This window comes from Acanthochromis polyacanthus, chromosome 13 (genome assembly GCF_021347895.1).
Source record: "Acanthochromis polyacanthus isolate Apoly-LR-REF ecotype Palm Island chromosome 13, KAUST_Apoly_ChrSc, whole genome shotgun sequence".
NCBI classification, from domain to species: Eukaryota; Metazoa; Chordata; class Actinopteri; family Pomacentridae; genus Acanthochromis; species Acanthochromis polyacanthus.
The window spans coordinates 2939391-2960167 of record NC_067125.1 but is presented as its reverse complement, the minus strand read 5'-3'; the positions used below and the strand labels follow the sequence as shown (position 1 = coordinate 2960167).

At 38.6% G+C, this 20777-nt stretch overlaps 1 protein-coding gene across 1 annotated transcript in view; it reads right to left on the bottom strand.

Moving 5' to 3' along the window:
* Positions 1-14078: 14078 nt before the first annotated feature.
* timm50 (translocase of inner mitochondrial membrane 50 homolog (S. cerevisiae)) overlaps positions 14079-20777 on the bottom strand; it is a 35821-nt gene continuing 29122 nt past the window's right edge. Inside the window, exons 10-11 of the mRNA XM_022202245.2 lie at positions 15923-16029; positions 14079-15850 (exon numbers count right to left, since the gene is read on the bottom strand). Coding sequence (XP_022057937.2) covers positions 15752-15850; positions 15923-16029 — 206 coding nt within the window. The 3' untranslated portion in view covers positions 14079-15751. The remainder of the gene's footprint in view (positions 15851-15922; positions 16030-20777) is intronic.

The following is a 20777-nucleotide window of genomic DNA, read 5'->3' as shown; positions in this document are numbered from 1 at the left end:
AACTATCGATGAGGATTTAAAAGCAAAAACAGAAAAACACGTTTAATGGAGGCACGAGCTGATGTGTGTGCGTGTGTGCGTGTGTGAGAGAGAGCCTCGAGCCTCTATTTTCATTATGAGTTGAGCGCGTGCCTCCGCTCCCAAAACACCCGCAGGCACGAGACACCACACACACACACACACACACACACACACACACACACACATACACGTTTGTTTTTCTATACCGGTGGGGACTTACCATTGACTCCCATTCATATCTAACTCCTAACCCTTACCCTAACCCTAACCTTAACCATCACCAAATCAATGCCTAACCCTAAACAAACGTTTTTGCACTTTTACATTTTTTATTAACAACAATATGGCCAAGAAAACGGTGTTGCCACCCGTGGGGACCTCATTTTAGGTCCCCACCGTAAGACAAGTCCCCACCTTTATAGCAAATAGTCAGGTCAAAGTCCCCACCGGTATAGCAGAAACAAGTACACACACACACACACACACACACACACACACACACACACACACACACACACACACACACACACACACACACACACACACACACACACACACACACACACACACACACACACACACACACCCTTTGTGTGCTGCAGACAGATGAGCAGCAACGAGATGCGCGCGGACCGTAAACAAAGAATGAATGGACGGATGAAAGTGGCGCGTGCGTTTTTGTGCCAAAAAAAATACAAACAACAGCAGCAGACAGTCTGTCCTCGCGCACAGTAAACAATAAGTCATACACTTACCGTGTGTAGAGCAGCACGTGCGGGTCTGTAGCCACATAAACAGCCGATAATCGATCAGCTTATCGATTTTTGGAGTTCGTTTGTTGACAGAAACGCAAAAAGTAAACAAGCTGAAACAAAACGAGCCAATGGAAGCAGTAAAGCGGACATTTGGTGTTTTTACGACGTTAATCTGTGATGTATAATCAATAATCGATCAAAGCAGACTGTAAACTACAAACATGGACTCTATTTGTAGTTTTAATGCTCATTCCTGCTTCTGGTCAATAAGCTCATGTATTGATCAGCTTCTTTTGGGTTTTTTTTCCCTTTCAGGATTTTTTGACGCATGCGCCCTGCGGTGACACCTGCTGAGCGCGTGCAGCAGCGTCGCAGGCCCCCCGGGAGAGAAACAGAGCGCGCGAGAAGACAATCTGCAGGTTATTGATCAGCTCCATCTGCTGATCGATCACTGATAACCCCCATCCCTCTCCCCCTGCCCTCGTACCTGCAGGCGCGTGCCCATATTGTCTGAGACTTTGTGACACGCGCACGTCACGTGGTCCAGATGTGATTCAACACAGAAAACAGCACTATTTATGACTGTGATTAACATTTTGACGTGTTTTTAAATAACGTTTCAGTTTGAACTCCACAGCTGTAACCTCATCATCATAGTTGTTTTTTTCCTTCATTTTTAATCCTTTTATGAGTTTTATTTCTCACCAATGCTTGCTTTAAGTCTTTTTTTCCAGATTGTGTAAACAACAGAAAATTGATTTTAAATAAAGTTTGGCTTCACGTGAACACAGGAAGTTGTTTTTTTTCCCGTTTTTGTTTCTATTTACATGTTTTGATTTTTTAAATTAAACTATAAGCTTTTATTGTAGAAAGTTGATATTTAGGCTTTTAATTTGTAGCTTTAGTTCAGTTTCCTGTTCAATTTCTTATTTTATGACATATTTCTATTAATTAATAGTCAGTTTCATTTTCAGGTGTATTACTTAATATTTTCACTGTTTCATTTAAATGTGTAATACTTCAGTATAATGTGTAATATTACTGTTTATTGATCATTGTAGTGTTATTATAGTTTTTACTAGATTTCAGTCCTACATGGTACTTATATGTTGCTGGTTTTTACTTTTAGTTCACTACATCTGTTATTTTTCTGCACTGCAATTTGCTTTTAGGATTAAAAAAGATTTTTAAATCTCTTTTTATGTGTTTTTATTTCTTAACACTTGATTTGAGATGTTTTAATGAAATTATTCTGTATTAAACTTCAGTAATATTCTAGTATTATTAGCAGTTTAACGAAATATCTTTGTGTATTTGAAAGTTAGAGCCTGTTTAGTTACATTTTGGTTAAAGTTCGTGTTTTATTCAACAACACATTTACCTAAAAAGCCTGTCTGTATCTACTTTCTTTGATATGTTTGCCGTTTCTGTGTGAACCTTTTCTAAGCCTCTCGTCTCTCCTTCATTAACATCAATCGGCTCCGTTTGTTCCGCACGCGCCCAAATGGTCGGAAAAGGAGGAGGCACGAGCTCCTTTGTTGAGGTGAGACAGCAGACGGCGCGTGCGGGAGGAAGAGGAGGATGAAGGCGGTGGAGGTGTGAGGAGCAGGAGGAGGAGGAGGAGGGAGCAAACGGGAGGATCGTGGGAAAGTCTGAGGTGTGAGCGGCGCGAGACCATAAACGTGGGCGGAGGTGTCCGGTGTGACACCTGAGCAGACATGCGCAGAACGCAGCGCAGCAAACGGTCAGGCGAGGAAGAAGAAGAAGAGGAGGAAGGAGAGGATGAAGATGATTAAAATTAAAATTCTGTTTTTTATTTCATCAAGCTAACATAACCTGTCAATCAGCCGCACTAGTCCCGCCTCCTCACCTGATTGGCTAAAAATAATATAATATTAATAATATTTTATTAATCTAATATATTTAGTTTTTTAGTTCAAATCAGAGCAGATATCTGTAAAATAATTATAAATAATGAGACCTGCTGCTGATTTAAATTAAACTCTTTAGTTTTACATCAAAAACTATAAAATAATGAATTAAAAAAGATACAGATTATTTATTAGAAAACATTATTTATAGTTCTGACCTGATTTTTTTAGGCTTAACATGTAAATTTATATTTTTTTGTGACCTTACTAGATATTATCTGTAATTTAACAAATCAGGGACAATCTGTGAAATAATACAAATTTAATAAAAATAGGATTTGTTATTTTTCAATCTCAAATATACAAAATTTATCTTTAAAATAACAGCAAATTCATTTAAAACAGTTGCATATAGATTTTAATTTTAAAAAAAGCATAAATAATGTTGCTGTTGACATAAAGTTGTAGCCTTTCTCTTTTACAGTCAAAATATTAATATTTTTTTCTGGGAATTCATCAGAAATTGGAATTTAGAATGAGAATTAAAATGTAAAAATTTTATAGCTTCATATTATTTACAGATTTGACTTGTTTAATTTAATTTATTTAGAGTTATTTTACTTTAATTATTTTAATTTAATTTGTATTTTTAATTTGTTCATTTATTTTGTTTTTTATTCAGTCAACATCTTAATATTTTGTTTTCTGTGAATATATCAGAAATTATCAGTATTTTGGCCATTTTTCTTTTTAAATTATTGACAGAAAAAGTGTTTCTTTCTTCCTTAAATTCAGCAGCTCCTCTTTTTGGGGAACCTTAATCATCAAACACGACATTTTTCTGCATCAGTTTGTTCTTTTTCTGCATTAATTCAGAGAAAGTGCTTATTTAAGGGAATAAAAACTCAGAAACAAAGAAACATCTGCTAGAATTAGACTCTGGAGCTTCTTTAAAGGATTATTTCCCCAGATTTCCTTCTTTAACGTCCTTTACGTGGGCTTTGCTCTTTTTAAAGTTCAGGTTTTAAATACTAAAGCCGGTTTTGTGTTTTTGTGTCTGAAGTCTTTTCTCTGCCAGTCGTTGACGTGAATAAAGAGAATAAACGAAGCTGCTGCTGCTGGAGGTGCGACTTTTGATCCGCTGCAGTCTGTCGACAGCTCCCAGTTAAACCAGTTAAACCAGTGAAGCAGCTGCTGGGAGCCTCAGAGCTCCAGGGTTCCCAGATTCACACCTCAGAGGACGAAGAGGAGGAGGAGGAGGAAGACCCCAGTGATCCACAGAAACCTTCAGAATGAAACCTGAAATGTGAATAAATCTGATTTCTACTTTAAATAAATGATTTTACTGAAAGATTGAAGCTTGTTGTTGGTTTAAGTCGAGGATAAAAACATAAATAACAGATTCATCACAGTTTGATAAGTTGCAGATAATATTTAGTGAAATCACATTAACATGCTAAACTGAAAATCTAGATTTTTACTGAAATGAAAAAGATTATTCACTATTTTACAACATTTACCTATTTTTACTGTATTTAAATCTGCAAAAATATTATTAGACTTTGCAAAAATTGTCTCTTTTTTAGAAGAAAAAAGACGTGTATAATTATTATTCTACAGATTTTCCCTGTTTTGTTAAATTACAGAGAATATTTAGAAAAATCACAGATTTCTTTTTATTTTTATTTTTTAAAACTTTAAAAAATATCCCCATTAAAAATCTAAGTTTGTCTAAATCATAGTTTGTTCTTTTATAATTCTTCTTTTCCTTTCAGCTTTTCCCTTCAGGGGTCACCACAGCAAATCAATTGCCTCCATCTAACCCTGTCTGCTGCATCCTCTTCTCTCACACCAACTACCTTCATGTCCTCTTTAACCACATCCATAAACCTCCTCTTTGGTCTTCCTCTAGGCCTCCTGCCTGGCAGTGGGAAACTCAGCATCCTTCTACCAATATATTCACTCTCTCTCCTCTGGACATGTCTGAACCATCTCAGTCTGGCCTCTCTGACTTTATCTCCAAAGCCTCTAACATGTGCTGTCCCTCTGATGTACTCATTCCTGATCCTATCCATCCTGGTCACTCCCAAAGAGAACCTCAGCATCTTCAGTTCTGCTACCTCCAGCTCTGCCTCCTGTCTTTTCCTCAGGGACACTGTCTCCAGACCAAACAACATGGCTGGTCTCACCACAGTTTTGTAAACCTTTCCTTTCATTTTAGCTGAAACTCTTCAATCACACATCACACCTGACACTTTTCTCCAGCCGTTCCATCCTGCCTGTACACGCTTCTTCACCTCTTTTCCACACTCTCCATTGCTCTGGACTGTTGACCCTAAGTACTTAAAATCCTCCACCTTCTTGATCTCTTCTCCCTGTAACCTCACTCTTCCACTTGGGTCCCTCTCATTCACACACAGATACTCCGTCTTGCTGCGGCTAACCTTCATTCCTCTCCTTTCCAGGGCAAACCTCCACGCCTCTAGCTTCTCCTCCACCTGTTCCCTGCTCTCACTACAGATCACAATGTCATCTGCAAACATCATAGTCCATGGAGACTCCTGTCTAACCTCGTCTGTCATCCTGTCCATCACCATAGCAAACAAGAAGGGGCTCAGAGCTGATCCCTGATGTACTCCCACCTCCACCTTGAACTCCTCTGTTACTCCTACAGCACACCTCACCACTGTCTTACAGTCCTCATACATGTCCTGCACCACTCTAACATACTTCTCTGCCACTCCAGACTTCCTCATACAAAACCACAGTTCCTCTCTGGGCACCCTGTCAGAAGCTTTCTCCAGATCTACAGACACAATGCAGCTCCTTCTGACCTTCTCTGTACTTCTCTATCAACATCCTCAAAGCAAATATTGCATCTGTTGTACTCTTTCTTGGCATGAAACCATACTGCTGCTCACAGATGTTCACCTCTGCCCTTAGTCTAGCTTCAACTACTCTTTCCCATAGCTTCATCGTGTGGCTCATCAGCTTTATTCCTCTGTAGTTGTCACAACTCTGCACATCTCCCTTGTTCTTAAAGATGGGCACCAGCACACTTCTCCTCCATTCCTCGGGCATCTTCTCACTATCTAAGATCCTGTTGAACAACCCAGTCAGAAACTCTACTGCTACCTCTCCGAGACACTTCCATACCTCCACAGGTTTATCATCAGGACCAAGTGCCTTTCCACTCTTCATCCTCTTCAATGCCCTCCTCACTTCATCCTTACTAATCTTTGCTACTTCCTGGTCCACAACAGTCACCTCTTCTACTCTTCGTTCTCTCTCATTTTCCTCATTCATCAACTCTTCAAAGTACTCTTTCCATCTTCCCATCACACTATTGGCACCTGTCAACACACTTCCATTTTCTTGTTCTTTTACAATATTTGACCATAAAATTATAGAAGATTTTTGGTACATTTAAATCAGTAATAAGATTTTTTTATTTTTTATTTTTAAACAGAAATTAGCTTTTATTTGAAAGAAAAATTCTGTACATTCAAAGTTGAAGAAATTCTGTTATTTCTCCAGTTGTTTTCTGGTATTTTGTGGCTATAATGTGATTTTTAATACAAATTATAATATATTTACTTTATTTTTCCTTTGTGATGAGATTCTATTATTTCCCTGTCTTTAAAAGGTGCTACTGCTGTAAACGAGTTACTTTACAAGATATTAGCTGTCATTTTAAAGAAAAATAAGAAAAATGGTAAATCATTAGCAGTGATTTTATGGTTTCTTTTTTAATCTTTTTAAGACTCCATTTTCTACCCGACAGATTTTTCAGTGGATTTATCAGATAATTTTTACAGTATTTTTAACAAATCGTTTTTACAGTGTTTTTATCAGATTTTTAAAAAGTGTTTCACTCGATAATTTTTTACAGAATTTTATTAGATTTTTTACAGTGTTTTTTTTTTTACCAGATAATTTTTTACAGTGCTTTATCAGCTCATCTGCTACAGAGAACACACACACACAGCTCCTATTTGTTCTCACTTGTCAGGTAGGTGTTAGCCCCGCCCCCACTCCTTCCTCCACGCGCTGCTCTCATTATCATGACTTTAAGAAGAAGCGCGCACCCCCCACCCCCCCACGGACGCATTCACACGTGCCTGCGCGCCTCAGTGGCGCATTAGCATCTGTAAGTGGCGGAATGCGCATGCGCAGTTGTGGAAAAACTTCTCAAAGCTGCAGGAGCTTTAAAGGATCAATAAATGGAGTTTAAATATTAAAGTTATGGTTTTAAATAACAAAAATCTTCTCCACAGCAGGACCTTCAGCTATTAGTTTTATCCTGACATATTAAGAAGAAAAAAATGAATTAAATTAAAATAAACCATTTTTAAAGCTGTTTGTACTGTGAACAGATCTGAATGAATATTATTAATAAATGAGCAAATAATGTTTCAGTCTGAAGTTAAATTACTTTTGTTTTGAATTAAAAAAAGTGAGAAAAATTAATCTCAAACATCTTTAACACCGTATTTTTCCACCGTTTGTTGCTTGTTTCTGTCATTTTCAGCTGTTTTTCAAATAAAATCTGACAGTAAAAGTGAATCAGGTTGAGCTCCTACTGCTTTATGGTTTAATGCCTCACCAGAACTGGAATTTATAAGTAAAAATGAAGTTTCTCTTCCAACTTTGTGCGTTTGCAGCTTTATGGAGGAGCTGAAAGTGGTAATTATTGACCTTTTTGTTGGTTTTCTGCTCAAATCTTTGCTATTTTTATACGTTTTCTGGGCTTCATCTCATTAAAAATAATCAGAACATTTGTGTGGACCAACAGCGAGTAAAAACCCAGAAAATCTGTTCACGTTAATGATCCTGCAGGAGTTTGAAAGATACGACAAAGATTTAAAAATATCTGCAGAAAACCAGCGGCAGCTCTACAACTAAGAAACAGAAAGTTCTTCTTTAATTGGTGTTTTTAGGAAAAAACTCATGTTATCATTGGATTTTGTTGCTTTAAATGGTTTTAAGTTACCCTAAACTTTGTTCCTTTAAGTTGTTTTCCTGTTTTTAATTGATTATTTTTGCATTTGTTCTTGCTGCTGACTGACTTGTTTTAAATGTGACATATAAATCATAAAACTTGAATTTAATAAAAATTAAAGGTAAAGTTGGAAAAACGAATCCTTTGCTGCAGTAAAATGTCAAAGTTCTGCCTGTTTAAATTGAGAAAACATGATTTAAAATGCTTTAAACACGAAATAAATCAGACTTAAAACATCACGTAGCAGGGAAATAAGTTGGTTTTAAGGTAAAAAGTGACACAAATCAAATATAAATTCTGACCTCTAAATTCCTTTATGTTTTCTGTCACTCAGGCATCACAAACTGAAAGCTAAGGATGCTATTCATGGATGCTACTTTTGAGTATTTTAAAAGTCTCCATCATTGTCAATCAGTAATTGGTTAAACGACACAAATTCAGCGCATCTGTTCTGTTTCAGTCAACAGACTCATGGTTTGGGTATAAAGTTTAGAAATTAAACTCTTAAACACATTAGCTCTGATTGGAGGTCTTTAACCGCCACATTAGTCTCTGTCATGGTGCCTCTTTCCTAAATCCCCACAGCACTCTCAAAATCATCATCACAAAAAAATGAAATGACTGAAATCAGATCAGAAGGGAACAACAACTTGAAGGGGACATTTATAATTTAAATGTATCGAGTTTACAGTTTTCAGTCCATGATGTCGGAGGTTAGCATGACGTTAATGCAGCTAACGATTCTTTTTATTGCCATTATTTTCTTAACAAGTTCTTCGTTTGCTCAAAATATTGATCAAAGACAGTCAAAGATGTTCAGTTTAGTGCCACAGAGGAGAAAAAACTGAAAACATTCATATTTAAGAAGCTGTTATCACAGAATTTAGACGATTATCAAAATTATCAACTCAGAGCAGCTCTACTTACAGCGATGCCAGATCTTCCTCCTGGGTCATTCTGTGTGGTTTCACCAGATGGTGGTTGCTGCACCATCTTCAAATTAGTCCTAAATTTGTATGCCATTAGTCACAAAAGTACTTTCTATGCAAAATTGTAGGCCTGTAGCTCAAATAGTTTCTGAGTTGTGGGGGTCTGAAATTTTCAGAATTTGGGCTATAAAAAGCCTCACCAGCATTTTTTGCATCTTTAAGTGGTTATTTCTCAGCCTCTAGACAGACCAGAGAGCTGTGAGTTGGTAGACAAGGCCTCTGCATGTAGCTAGTGCCCCACAAACATCCCCAGGTGTTTCCCTACACTCTGCAGGCCGTGGGGGCTTGCTAAAAATGCTAAAAATTAAGAGACACCTACTCATGAGTGGAGTTTGGGACCTTAAAAGTGCTAGAAATACTGCACAGAAGTGTTCTAACACCCCTGGGTTCCATTCTACACAAACCTGTGTGATAACTTAGCAAACTGGAGCTTTCTAGGTACCTCAGTTTGGAAAATATGAGCTCCCAAAGTTGGACGAGATTTTTAATTGGCTATTTTGGGGGGCAAAAATCTCAGTGTGGGACAGGTACCAGAGACCCCAAATTTTTCTACAAGACAGTTCCATCTGTCTTCTATTACTGTACAAAAAAGCAGCAGGGTTATATTTGTAGTTACTGAGATATTCTTACTCAAAATGGCATGGGTGATGTCAAAATGGTTTTTTGCTTTTCAGTACTTTAAATTGGGATACAAGTATTAGTAGTCATTCCAACGGTAGTATTATGTATGTTTGGTTCTTTGTTAAAGGTGACTACCTTCAAAAAGTATAATGGTATAACTTAGGTATACCTAAGTTATAACTTAGGTAGAGGTTCTTTTGCTTGTAACATGACATTGTACAATTAAATTTAACATGTTTAATCCCACTGCACTGATACTGTAAAATTCAACATTATTGTTGTATTTTTAAATTAATCAACCATAAACTACTACAGAGCTCCCTGAATTCAAGTTAGTACATGTAATTAGTATGTGTATGTTATAATTACATGTATGCATTGCAAATGGGTGTCAACATGTCATGACATCTACAGGTATGGCTCTAAACTAGAGCTGACACAAAAAGGGTGTTACACTTTTTTGCTTTTCAGTACTTTAAATTGGGATACAAGTATTAGTAGTCATTCCAATGGTAGTATGTATGTTTTGTTCTTTTTGAAATGTTAGTTATTAAAGGTGACTACCTTCAAAAAGTGTAATGACATGTTGACACCGAGTTAAAGATACAAAAAACGCTGGCGAGGCTTTTTATAGGCCAAATTCTGAAAATTTCAGACCCCACAACTCAGAAACTATTTGAGCTACAGGCCTACAATTTAGCATAGAAAGTACTTTTGTGACTGTCTAATGGCATGTAAATTTAGGACTAATTTGAAGATGGTGCAGCAACACCCCTAAGGAATATCTGCTCATTTCACCTGGAATGACCCTCCTGCAGGACGAGGTGGTTGATCCAGTTTTGGTTCCTGCTGAGCCCAACAGATCCAGGATCGGCCACCAAAAGATCCTCCAGCAGGTCCAAGTTCACCTGTCCAGGTATTCGGTACTCGTATTCAGGCCCGTCTTTTACCATTAACTGGTCTTAAGAGACTCCACTGCCCCCAATAAACAACTTCCAGGTAAACAGGAAGTAGTTTCCCACCAACATTTACCGGAGCAACCTACTAATCTGCCTTTTCTGTTTACATCGTGGTGGAAAATCCAACATCTTCTACTCAAAATGCACCAAAACAAACATCAGTTACTGGATCTAATGCCAGTTTTATAGAAAACAGAAGAACAGGTCTTCAGAAGTATCTACCCAGAAACAGGTACTTTTAATGAAACTGGTGCTAAAAGAGGTTCTAAATTGATGGTTCTTGTGGTCGGAACAAATCACAAATCAACCTAGAGTTACCCAGAAGTTCCTGCAATGGAAAAAAATGACCAGAAGATGCAAACCTTAACAGAAAAGTGGTGATCCTGGGTCACAAAGTAAAGAACTTGTGTCAAAATAAGTATAAAATTGAAATTAAGTCAAAATGGTCAAAAAACAACAAACAACCTAAAAAAAGTCTAAACTCTGCTGAAAATGTAATAGAGATCAAAAAACATGTAATTTCACTTTTTTCCCATGTGTTTTTGTGTTTCTGAACCTCGTAGATGTTTCTCCTTACTGCACACACTTGGTAAACTTACATAACCCATATTCTGCTTCTTCTATTCTCCTTTGTTGTTCCACAGCTGCTTTTTAACACATGTATAAAATCTGCCAAAACATTCCAATGAACTGATGGAATCCACCATAAATGTTTATGTTGAAAGAGAAAAAAACACCAACCAGGAGAAACAGTGCAGCTCCGGCTAGTTCCTCTCATTTATCAGCAAACATTCCGTCACACAAATCTTTTCATTGAGAACATTTTAAGAGTTAACCAACCAGAGATGTTCTCAATGTCTCTACAAGTCTGAAATACTTTTATAAAGCATCAAGAAGAACAATCTTTCTATCCACTGAGGTTCAGATTTGACTAGATTTGGAGGTGGTTGTTTTCACTTAGTCTTGAAATATATCAGTTTTCAGGTTAAAGAACACTCAGAGATCATTTTTCTCATCCTTCAGTGTTAGAAAGCTGCTTTAGGTGCATGTAAAACGTACAAGATCCAAACCAAAGTGAGTTTTTCTACTTCAGAAAATACACCTTGTTTGAAGTCCAGGCTTTTGTTCCGTTACTTATATCAACATGTTAGCATAGCGGCTAGCTAGTTGCTAGTTTAGCCCCCAGAGAATGAAATACATCTTTTTCATAAATCATTAACTCCATTTCAACAAAGAGGACGTTTGTTCTGTCGTGATGTTGATGTTTTAATCAACAGACTCATGACCTGGGCAACAAAGCCAGATATTACATGTTATCAGGACACAAAAACAACATCCTCGTCAATCCACGCTCTATTTAGAGGTCATTAACCTCCACAGAAGTCTTTGTCACGGTGCCCGTTGCTAGCTAAACTCCCACAATGCTCTCAGATTAAGTATGAGGAGATTCTAAATATGAAATGACTTGACAAGATCTGGGGAAAGAAAATTCAGTAGAAGATGCAACTTTTGAATAATTTCTGTAATCTGCAGCGTTATGAATCAAAGTTTGGTTAAAGATTCAAATTAGCTCTGGTCAGAGGTCATGAATCACCACATTAGTCTTTGTCATGATGTCTGTTGCTAGCTAAACTTCCACAATGCTTGAATCTTTTATCAGTAGATTTTAAATATTAAACAACTGGGATCAGATCTGGGGCAAACAAGTTGGTATCAGGACATTATTTTTGAATAATTTTCTGAATAACCTGCTGTATTATGAATCAAAGTTGAGTTAAATTAAAGAAAACGACTGGTCAAAATATATGTCTGTACTGAACTGATGTTTTAGTCAACAGACATGGACCACAAAAACAGCTCTATTACATGTTATCAGGACATTAAAGCAATGTCCTCATTGATCCATCACGTCTTAAACACATTAGCTCTGGTCGGAGGTCATTAACCACCACAATAGTCTCCGTCATGGTGCCCATTGCTAGCTAAACCCCACAATGCTCTCAAACTCTATCACGAGATTCTAAATATTAAATGACTGGAATTAAATCTGGGGCAAGCAAGGTTTGTAAAAAGATGAGATTTTTGAATAATTTCTGTAATATCTGCATCACTATAAATCAAAGTTTGGCTAAATTAAAGACAAATTTCCTCTGGTTTCATGAATTGCCACAGTAGTCCTTTGTCATGGTGCCCGTTGCTAGCTTAACTCCCACAATGCCTGAATGTTTTATCAGTATGTTCTAAATAATAAATGACTGAAAGGAGATCTGGGGCAATAAAGTTAGTAGCAGGATGCTAGGAGCATTACTTTTGAATAACTTTTTCAAAAATCTGCAGCGTTATGAATCGAAGTTCAGTTAAAGACAATGATTGGTCAAAATAAACGTTTGTCCTGTACTGATCTTGCAGTTTTAGGCAAAAAAAAACATGATTTGGGCCACAACAGCAGCTCCATTACATGTTATCAGGACATTAAAGCAATGTCTTCGTCGAACCATCGCAACCTAAACACCTTAGTTCTGACTGGAGGTCAACAACCACCACAATAGTCTTTGTCATGGTGCCCGTTGCTAGCTAAACCCCTACAATGCTCTTAAACCTTTTATCAACAGAAAAAAATAAATTTTAAATGGCTGAAATGAGATCTGGAGCAAAAAAGTTTGCAGCAGCACACTAGGGATGCCACATTTGACTAACTTTCTGAATAATCTGCAGCGTTAGGAATCAAAGTTTAGTTAAACTGAAGACGTAAATTGATCACAGTGGACCTTTCTTAAGTAAAACAGCAACCTCAGAACAGAATAGACATGGTTTGGACCACAGAAGCACCTCTGTTCCATATTATCAGGATATAAAACAATACTATCATTATCCGTCACGTCTTAAACACATTAGCTCTGATTGGAGGTCATTAACCATCCCATTAGTCTTTGCCATGGTGCTCGTTGCTAGCTAAACTTCCACAGTGCTCACACTAATTCTTAAAAGCAGAAGAGGAGCTGCAGGAATGTACATCATCAGTTAAATTATGCGTTTTTGAAGACTAAAGCAGATAAACATGTTGTAGTAGCGACTAAATATCCAATCAGGAAGCTGTAAGTATGCATAGGGCTCTTTAATGTTGATCTAGGCGTCTGGTGAAGTTGCTGGAGGGGAAGATTCCCTCCTGCTGCTCGGGTTCGGAGCCAACACAAGACTCATGGTTTCCCTTCGGGCCCTCCGGACTCATTTTCGTTCCTGACCGATGACGGCTGGTGAAGACTTTGGCGTTTGAGGGCGGCTAATGGTCCCGACACCTTCACGGGATTTTAAAATCGGGTGTGTTGCAGAGCGGGGAGAAGAAACAACAGATTTACAGGTTCAAGGCACTGCAGGGATTCTGTTTTAAATTCAGGAAAAAGCACATTCCTGCTCGTCTGGAACAGGTTCAGCCGTTTCTCCTGTAGTTCATACACAACCTATACATCAGCTCTCTAACGTGTTTGCAAAAACACAACCAAGTCGTCCTCACTTGCCTTCTTATGTCATCAAAGAAAGATGCCTGTGAAGTTGTGACTGATGAAAGCTAAGCTGCCATTTGGACTGCTTTAGAAAACAGCATGTTAGTGATGGAGGATACTCTGGAAATGCTGGTGAGAAGCACCCTGACCAAGAGGAATTCAATCTGGACAGAAATTCAGCGCTCGTAAACAACAAAGGAAAAACCGAGGCAGTAAAAGCTTTAAAATTATTTATACAACAGACAGCAGTGGAATTCAAAATCCTGCTGTTTTTCCATCGCGTTATAACTGAAAGGAGGTAAACCTCAACGAGGTCCATTTCATTATGACGGAATAAAAACTGAAATCTGAACAACAATCTGCTGATCGTTTGGTTTATTGTCGAAGGAACATTCACATCAACAACAGTATTCAACAACACAGCGTGAGGCGGCCGGCAGCCGAAAACATGTTTCTGGATGTACAAACGGCTCTCCTTTGGATGAGGCTTCTGTCCGGTGAAAGCCAGAAAACGATGATTTAAAGGTCCCGTATGGTAAAAATCTGGTTGTTTTTGTATGATTTAGAATCTTAAAGTTCTCAAGTAAAAGCTGTCTAAAGGCCCTCTAAAGCTAGATAACATCCTAGTTTTACAAGCTAGCCAGTAGGAACAAATCATCCAGGTTCCAGCTTTGATCGGAGGTCATTATCCACCACAGTAGTCTTTGTCATGGTGCCCGTTGCTAGTTAAATTCCCACAATGCTCTCCGGTGAGGGCCATAAGGTCCAATATGGTGAGAATCTGTTTGTGTTTGCGTTTTGTTTGATTTATAAACTTGGAACTCGATAACTTCCCAGTTTTACAAGCTCACGGCTCTTCACACATTTCTCTTCCTTCTTCACCAGTGTTGGAACTGAAGCAGGACTTTGGTGGTTCTTTGTTTTTGAACAAACTTTCCATCAACAGAGCCCAAACCCAGTGGGACGTTCTGAAGTTCTGAAGTCTCCAGACCCCGTGTTGCGATTGCCCACCATTAATCGCCGATTAATTGCTTCGTCCTGTTAAAAACTTCCAAATTACAGCCTTTTAGACGCATCCACAGGCGCTCCATGTGCTTCCCAGAAGAAACAAGGCCGCAGAACGAAGTGTTCTTTCTGGTTTATGACCGTTTGGATCCATGTCGGTCACGTGGAAACCTTGAATGGGCCTTTAAATCCGCCGTTGTAAATCTTCACCAGAGCACCAAATGTGGACGAATCCGTCCCTGATGATTGCACAAGTTCCTCGTTGTTGCTTAAAGACTGAACCGAACATCTTGGAGATTTACGGAATTAAGAGAAGTGAAAATACAGATGATTTTTATCCTTTAATTGTGTGAATGAAAGACATCAGGATGGAGGAAGAAATCTACTTCAAACTTCTTTTTCTGCCTCCAGCATTAATCTCAACTCGTCTTTGTCATGTCCGCCGGCTGAAGTTCAGTCCATGATGCTGCGGCCGCCGTGCCCTCAGACATATTCAACACCCTTTAACTCTTACCAACACTACGTATAGTTTGTTTCATACTTATAAACCATAATTATTTTCAGACATGATCCGTCAGTCGGAGACACACAGAGTATAAAATAAAATAAAATAAAGACACATTCTGAAGGACAGGACAGACGCTGATCTCAGGTCAGATCCTGCGAGTGGCGGGCCGGACCAGAGCCGGAATGGCGATAGCGGCGCTGGTCGCGGATCAGACCCCAACCGCCAACGACAAGACTTTAAACTGACCCGGATCCTCTCGCTTAGTCTCTTTTTTTGTGTTTTTAAACCAATCAGCAGCTTGAAAAACGCATCAGGTGACACCGAGGTGACCAAGGGAGGGACGCTGCCGCCGTCGAAGCCCCGCCCCCGCAAAACCAGGAAGCGGTGCGGAAGCCAGCCAATGTCCTCGCTCCGTTTCCAGCCCACCTCGACGCGACCGGGATCCGGCCCCTCCCCTCACCTCGACGCCTGGTGGTGAGCCGGGCTGTGATTGGTGGAAGCGTGCAGGAGGGGGCGGGGCTCACTGCTGCTTGGAGCGCCAGAACCTGGAGGTGATGGAGCCGAAAGACAAACCCTGCTTCTTCTGCTGTGACAGCTCGGCCAATCGCTGCTCCTCCTCCTGGAATGAAAACCAGAGTCAGAACTAGGACCAGGACCAGGACCAAGAGGTGCATTTGATTGGTCCTCCTACCTGAGCCAGCTGAGCCTGGCGGCGTTTGAAGGCCTCGATGGGGTCGTCCTCCAGAGCGTAGTTCTCTAACACGGAGCGAACGTCGTCCACGCCGCTCAGAGCGATGGCTGGAAGGAAAACCAACCAATAAAACATTTCACAACAAACTAACGCTGTTTACATTCAGACCAGGTTCAGGAGGAAATCTGCCTCCCAGATAAAACTGTAAATGTAGATTCTGGTTCTTTTGTTTGGTTTAATCACCATTTTGAGCTTGTTTGAGCTGCTCTTTCACCTCTTTGTAGTGATTTTGAGCCTCATAGCAGGGATTTGGGTTCTTTTTGTTGTGATTAAGCGACTTGTTGGATAATTTTTATCTTTTTATGGAGACTTAGCATCTTTTTGTGATTATTTTGTGTGTGAATGTTGTGATTCCGAGTCTTAATGGTCTTTTCACATCTTGTGGTGATTTTGAGTCTCATCGTAGGGACTATGCAAATTTTAGTGGTGATCTTCTCTTTTTGCGGTGATTAAGCTTCTTTTGTTAATTATTACCTCCGCCAAGGAGGTTATGTGACACCCGGCGTTTGTGTGTGTGTGTGTCTCTGTCTGTCTGTTAGCAAGATAACTCAAAAACGCCCGGGCAGATTCACATGAAATTTTGAGGGGATGTAGACTATGGTAAGAGGAAGAGCTGATTTAATTTTGGTGGCAATCCAGAAAGGATCCTGGATTCTGGATCACTTTGAATTTTTTAGTATGTGGTCCAAATATGACAAAAACATCATAGGTTAGTATGTCGTCCAACAAATTGGAACAAGGTGTCCAGATAGCTCAACTGTTTAAGAAGGAGATTCGTAAACAGAACTGTGTCAGAGACGCAGGTTCTATTCCAGCTCATGATCCTTTACTGCATGGGTTTCCTGTTTTCCTCTATCCTTGGCGGAGGTCTGCACTCTGAGTGCTTTTCTAGTTTCACATATTTTTCTGGTGATGTTACATCTTCTCATATTGACTTTCTATTTTCTTATGGTGATTTTCAGTGTCATCGTAGTGATTTTGCATCTTTTCATGGCGGAATAACATTTCTGTGATAATTTTTTGCATCTTTTTGTAGTGACTTGTCATTTTTTGGATTTTACATGTTTTTATGGTGATTTCAAGTCTTAATAGTAATTTCACCTCTCCTTGTGGTGATTTTGTCTCATTGTAGTGATTTTACATCTTTTTTGAGATGATTTTATGTCTTTTCATGGCGATTTTACATCTCTTCATGGCAATTTTGAGGCTTATTGGTAACTTCACTTCTTTTTTGAGGAGATTTTGCATCCGTCTGGATAATTTTACATCTTTTCGTGGTGATTTTGAGTCTTAAAGGGAATTTCACCTCTTTATGTAGTGATTTAACATCTTGTTGTGATGCTTTTGTGTCTTATTGCGGTGATATTGCTGATTTTGCATCTTTTCTTAGTGGTTTTTATGCTAATTTCCCATCTTTTTGTGGTGATTTTGAGTCTGTAGTAACTTTACCTCTTGCAGTGATGATTTTCCGTGTGTTTGTGGTTTTTTCAAACCATTTTTGGGCAATTTTGCTTTTTTGAGGCGATTTTGAGTCGACAAAGACAAGTGTACACTCGAGGTTGTGGAAGCCTCTGAAGCTACAGTAAAGACTTCTCTGACCTGCTGTCCGTTAGTTTAGAGTCGACTGCTTTTGTCTTTCTGGTTTTTCTGTTCATCTTTATCACCAGTTTGTGTATTTGTGGCGTTTTTCTGTCTGCCTCATTGGTGTTGCTTCTCTTGTGTTCACTTTGAATGAGTTTAAGTCAGTTTTAATGACGTTATGGTCGTCAACTTGCCGGTCTTTTGGTGTCTTTGTTGGCATTTTGTGGCTCTTTTCATTTATTTCAGGTAAACTTTGTTTGTTTTTACATTTGCTTTGTGTTTGTTTGTGCTGGTTTTCCATCTCTTGTGGTCAGTATAAATGTTCTCTGGTCATTTAGTGTGTTTTTGCAGTTATTTCCTATTAGTTTGTTGGGTCTCTTAGCAGCCATTTTCTATCTCGTAGTTCTTTTGTGTCTAAGAGGTGGTGTTTGTCTGCTTACATTTAATCAGCATCTATTTGTGTTCATTAGTTAATACAAACTCATTGCAATCTAGTCAAACTAAAGCAACCGGGAGATTCAAAGGCTGCATAAAAAGGATGGTTGCATAAATAAATTTGATGCAACTATCCTAACGACTGCATAGAGGTCGTCAATGCACCAACAATCCCCCGTGCTGTTTACAGCCCCGTAAAAACAGGTTTTACGCAACATTACAGTCTAAACTCTGACAAAACAAAATGTTTACTTCTGTAAATCGCATGAGTTGGGCCGCTAAAAAGCTTCATAGCCTTTAATAGAGGAAATGAACTCATTTGTTTGAATGTGGCCGCTGCAGCGCGGCAACGGCTGGTGAAAGGTAACAAACTGTGACGGCGATGGATTTAACTTCACAGAACAAACAGCAGAACAAGCTCCGGGTCTAAGCAGCTAAAAGCACAGTTATTTAAAGAGTTTCCATCAGAATCCAGACCCTGAAAGCTCTAAAATTAACTTTCGAGTCTCTCCTCTGGGCGGTCCAGCAGTAAACCAGAAGAACCATCTGTTGAGCCAATGTAGGTCAGATCTGGACGGATTCACATGATCAGACAAGCCGACGGCTCAAATACAAATGATGTCCACGAAACAAAGACAGCCAGACGAACAGGAAACCTAGAAATACAGCAACTTAAACTTCCTGTTCTGTAACTCCGTTCGCTGAAGCCTCGTTTGAACTTTAGAGGAAACTCCAAAAAGGCTGAATCCAACTGAAGAAAAACCCAAACCACCAATAAACTGGAACCATAAAATAAAATAAAATCTAAATCTGCATTAAAAGCTCGTATTAGTAGCACATGAAATCACTGGAAAATGGAGTTTGCATCTTTTCTTGGTAGTTTTGGTGGATTATTGTGGATTTCACATCTTTTTGGGGCGATTTAATATCTTTTCTTGCTAATTTTCCATCTTGTGGTGATTTTTTTTGTGTTTTATGGTGGTCTTGTATCTTTTCTTGGACATTTTAGTGGCAATTTACCATCTTATTGTGGTGATTTTGAGTCGTGGTCATTTCAACTCTATTTGTAGTGATTTTTCCTCTTGTGGTGGTGGTTTTACATCTTTTCTTGATGGTGATTTTTTGTGTTTTTCTGGTAATAGTTGAGGATCTTGTCGGGATTTTGCATGTTTTTGAGGTGGTTTTCCACCTTTTAGCAGGGATTTCGACTCTTCGTGGTCATTCTGCATCTTTTCATGGTTGCTTGCATTCGACACAAACAAGTTTACACTTGAGGCCACAGCGACTGCATCTTTGACCTGCTGTCAGTCAGTCTGCAGTCGACTCTCTGCGGTCCGTCTATTTTAATTTCTGGTTTTTGTGTTTATCTGTATCACCATTTCTTGTTTTTGCGGTATTTTTGTTTCCATCTGCACTGTCTTTTAGCATCTATTGTGCTCATTCTGGATCAGTTTCAGTCAGTTTTTATCTCTTTCTAGCCACATTATCTGGTTTTGTGTCTGGTCGATTTGTTCTAAGTAATTTCATTCAGTTTTTTGAAACTTTCTACAGAGGTTTTGTGTCTCAGTGTTTGCAGTAAATACCGACTGACTGCCACTCTGTTCTTTCAGATACTGACGCCGTCGTTGGTCAGATCTCTGCTCTGTTTGTGGGTGAACTTTGTCGTTTTGTTTACCGTCATCTGAATGACAAAAAGTCTCAAATGCACAAAGTTTATACTCAACGTCTCGGCCAGATGTGTGAACAAAAAGCAGCCAAACCGACGACTTCTTTAACATGTTAGTTTGGCAAGAGTTTTGTAACAATAAACTGTAAAGGACAATTTAGACCAACATTTAGGTGCACTTAGAGTTTGTAAGTAAAAAACTCTAACTGGAGGTTTGTAGTGATTGAGTGTTTTTATGGCGATTCTTTTTACCTTTTTGTGGCAATTTTCCATCCTTTTATGACAGTGTTGTATGTTTTTGTCATGATTTTGTCTCTACAGTAATTTGGCATCCCTACGAGACGATTTTGAGTCTTTATGCTAATTTTACATCATTTTGCAGTGATTTTACACCTTTTCATGGTAGATTTGTATCTTTCAATGGTAATTTTGTGTCATTCTGAGGTAATTTTTCCATTTTTCCATTTTGATTTTAGATGCTTTTGTAGTACAAAAAAATTCTAAGCGTAGGAATTTGCATCTTTGTGGTGATTTCAGATCTTTTTGTGACCATTTTGAATCTTTTTGTGGTAATTTCACAACTTAACATTGTGATTTTTGGAGTACTGCAGTAGTTTTAGGACATTTTCCTGTAAGGATAAATGAAGCTATCTGCATAATTTAATCTTGCTCAAGAAACAGGAAATAAACTGTTGGAAATGTAACATGATTGAAAATTGGCGATATCATTGAGTGTTCAGCAATCACACCTGCCATTCTTCCAGGAATTACCGATTCTATTTAATAAAGAACTTCCTTATGGATTCATGAAGTTTTATTGATCTTATCTTTAAAATTTCATGATTTAATCTTGTATATTTGGAAACATTAAATTCTGTTCAACAGGCGGCCATCTTTCTTTTTGTTTGGAGTGTAGTTGAGCTTTTGGTCTTACTCTTGAGGAAGTTGAGTGTTCAGCAATCACACCTGCAATTTTTCCAAGAATTGCTGATACTAGTTATTAAAGAATTTCCATTGGGATTAATGAAGTTTTACTGATCCTTATCTTTAAAATGACATGATTTCATTGTGTTCATTTGGAAAACTTATATTCTGTTGAAGAGGCAGCCTTTT